Here is a 2,982-nt window from a genome sequence, read left to right as displayed (position 1 = left end):
CTGGGTCATCACTTAGGTTTCTAGTAGATAAGCTACAACTAGTGGTTATGTAAATAGAGAAAATCAGATGAGTTAAGGAAAAAAGAGGAAAGTTTATAGCAAGGATGTAGAAAACCTTGCAAATTTTGCAATGTTTATAGAAACTTTTCTGTTATAAACCTAAATAAACTGATGTAACCACTGGTAATAATATGAAGCATACGTTACAATAATCACTATGTTGTCTTACACTGTGAATAATAATTGGGATATTTAATACTCATGTATTAAATGATTAACAAAACTCATAAAAATTCTTATTATTTATAATAGGAACCAAAACAAAATTCCTAGAAGGAGTAATCGACTAAACCCTAACTGACCATCAGCACCACAACAACAACAACCACAACCACCACCAGAAATAAACCCCTCAATAAGTACAGTGCAACTTGAAGAAATCATAGCTCAAAGAATTTTTTCGGCTCTATCTAATGTCACAAGAGATGGAGTTAGAAATGAAGGCCATGTAGGGACCGCTAGAACATGTATCTACAAAGATTTTATGAATTGCAGGAAAAAAATCTTTCATGGAAAAGAAGGGGTAGTGAATTTGACAAGGTTGATAGAAAAGACAGAATCCGTCTTTCAAATAAGCTTTTGTCCAGATGACTGTAAAGTACGATTTGCAGCATGTACTTTCGCTGACGCAGCACTTACATGGTGGAATAGCCATGTGAATACAATGGGAATTGATACTTCAAATTCCATGAAATGGGAGGAGCTAAAAATGATGCTAGTAGAGGAGTATTGTCCTAGGGAAGAGATACATAAACTGGAACAAGAACTGTGGACCCTAACTATGAAGGGTTCAGAGATAAAAGCTTATACCGCTAGATTTAATGATCTTGCTGTAATGTGTCCATCACTTGTAACCCCTGAATATAAAAAGATTGAGCGATATATCTGGGATTTAGTATCACAAATGAAAGGCATGGTGATCGCATCAAAGCCTACGACTTATGACAGCACCAAGAGCATAGATCATCAGCTAACCCTCACAGATATCCAAGGAACAGAAGTGGTCTCAAAGGCTGAGTCTCCCAAATCTAGAACAAACAAGCGCAAGTTTAATAAGAAGAATCCCAAACAATCATCTGAGAAAAGACAAGAAGTGGCAACCAACTACGCAGCCACAACAACAGTACCTACTCAACCAAAATCTTCATGGTGCGATCAATGCAACCGTCATCATCCAGGTGACTGTTTTGTTTGCATGAAGTGCAAGAAAAAGGGGCATACTGCTAGTTACTGCAGGAGCACAACACCTGCAACAGTCGATCAACAAACCAATAATAGGACAGGCCGTGGTGAAGGAAGAAAATGCTATGAGTGTGGGGAGGTTGGATATATCAAGAAAGAATGTCCAAAGTTAAGGAGTCAAGGAGGCATCGGGCGTGGCAGGGCGTTTGTGATTGGAAGCAGAGAGGCTATCCAGGACCCTTCGGTCGTATCTGGTACCTTTCTTATAGATAATTTATATTCTTCTATACTCTTTGACTCTGGAGCAGATCGAAGTTTTATAACTCCGACATTTAGAAAATTGTTAAGTCATAAGTCTAGCATATTAAAAGAAATATATGAAGTAGAAATCGCTAACGGTCAAACTGAGAAAACACTTGAAATGCTAGAAAACTGTTTGTTAACTCTTAATAACTACTTTTTTCACGTCAACCTAATGCCAATGCCTATCAGTAGTTTTGATGTCATAATTGGCATGGATTGGTTATCTTCACACCGCGCCGAAATTCTATGTCATGAGAAAGCCATATGACTACCCTTACCAAATGGCGAAGCCCTGATTATCTATGGTGATAAGTCTTGGAAAAACCTCCAAGTCATCTCTTGTACCAAGACATGGAAATATCTACATAAGAAATGTAGCACATTCTTAGCCCACATTGTAGATTAGAGAAGAAAGATAAAAGAAATCAAGGACATACCTCAAGTATGTGATTTCCCTGACGTATTTCCTGAAGATCTACCTGGAATACCTCTCGGACAAGTCGAGTTTCGAATCAACTTAATTCCAGGAGTAGCACCAGTAGCGAAATCTCCTTATCGGTTGGCTCCATCCGAAATGAAAGAATTATCTAGACAACTACAAGAAGTTCTTGACAAAGGCTTTATCAAGGCACCAATCTTGTTTGTCAAGAAGAAGAACGGATCCTTTCGAATGTGTATTAATTATTGGGAGCTGAACAAGCTAACGATCAAGAATCATCATCCGCTTCCAAGAATTGATGATTTATTTGATCAACTACAAGGATCTATCTACTACTCAAGGATAGATCTTAGATCAGGATACCATCAACTCAGAGTACAAGAAGACGAAATTCCAAAAACAACATTTAGAACTCGTTATGGTCATTATGAGTTCTTATTTATGTCTTTTGGACTAACCAATGACCCATCAGTGTTTATGGATCTCATGAATCGTGTTTGCAAACCATACTTGGATAAATTTGTGATTGCATTTATCGATGATATATTGATATATTCATGAACCAAGGAAGAACATGGTCAACACCTGCAAATAATCTTGGAACTACTAAGAAAAGAAAAGTTGTACGCTAAATTCTCCAAATGTGAATTTTGGATTAGAGAAGTACAATTTTTAGGTCATGTAGTTACCAACCAAAGGATTCATGTTGACCCAACCAAAGTTGAAGCAATCAGGAATTGGGAAGCACCAAAGACGCCAATAGAGGTGCGTCAATTCCTAGGACTTGCTTGCTATTACCGAAGATTCATAGACAATTTCTCTAAAATAGCCAAGCCACTTACTACACTAACCCAGAAAAGTACGAAGTTCAACTGGGAAGACAAACAAGAAGTTGCTTTCTAGAAACTAAAGCAAATGTTGTGTAGTGCACCAATCCTATCCCTTCCAGAGGGGACAGAAGATTTCGTCGTATACTGCTACGCATCAAATCAAGGATT

General features: G+C 37.8%; 1 protein-coding gene across 1 annotated transcript; it reads left to right on the top strand.

Moving 5' to 3' along the window:
• The first annotated feature begins 544 nt into the window (after window positions 1-544).
• On the top strand, window positions 545-1,813 carry LOC111890288 (uncharacterized). The gene has a single exon (XM_023886432.2). It carries the CDS (start codon window positions 545-547, stop codon window positions 1,811-1,813), a length of 1,269 nt encoding a protein of 422 aa, XP_023742200.2.
• The last annotated feature ends 1,169 nt before the right edge of the window (window positions 1,814-2,982 follow it).

The sequence above is a fragment of the Lactuca sativa genome, chromosome 4 (genome assembly GCF_002870075.4).
Source record: "Lactuca sativa cultivar Salinas chromosome 4, Lsat_Salinas_v11, whole genome shotgun sequence".
Classification (NCBI taxonomy): Eukaryota; Viridiplantae; Streptophyta; class Magnoliopsida; order Asterales; family Asteraceae; genus Lactuca; species Lactuca sativa.
This window is presented reverse-complemented; position numbering and strand designations above follow the sequence as displayed.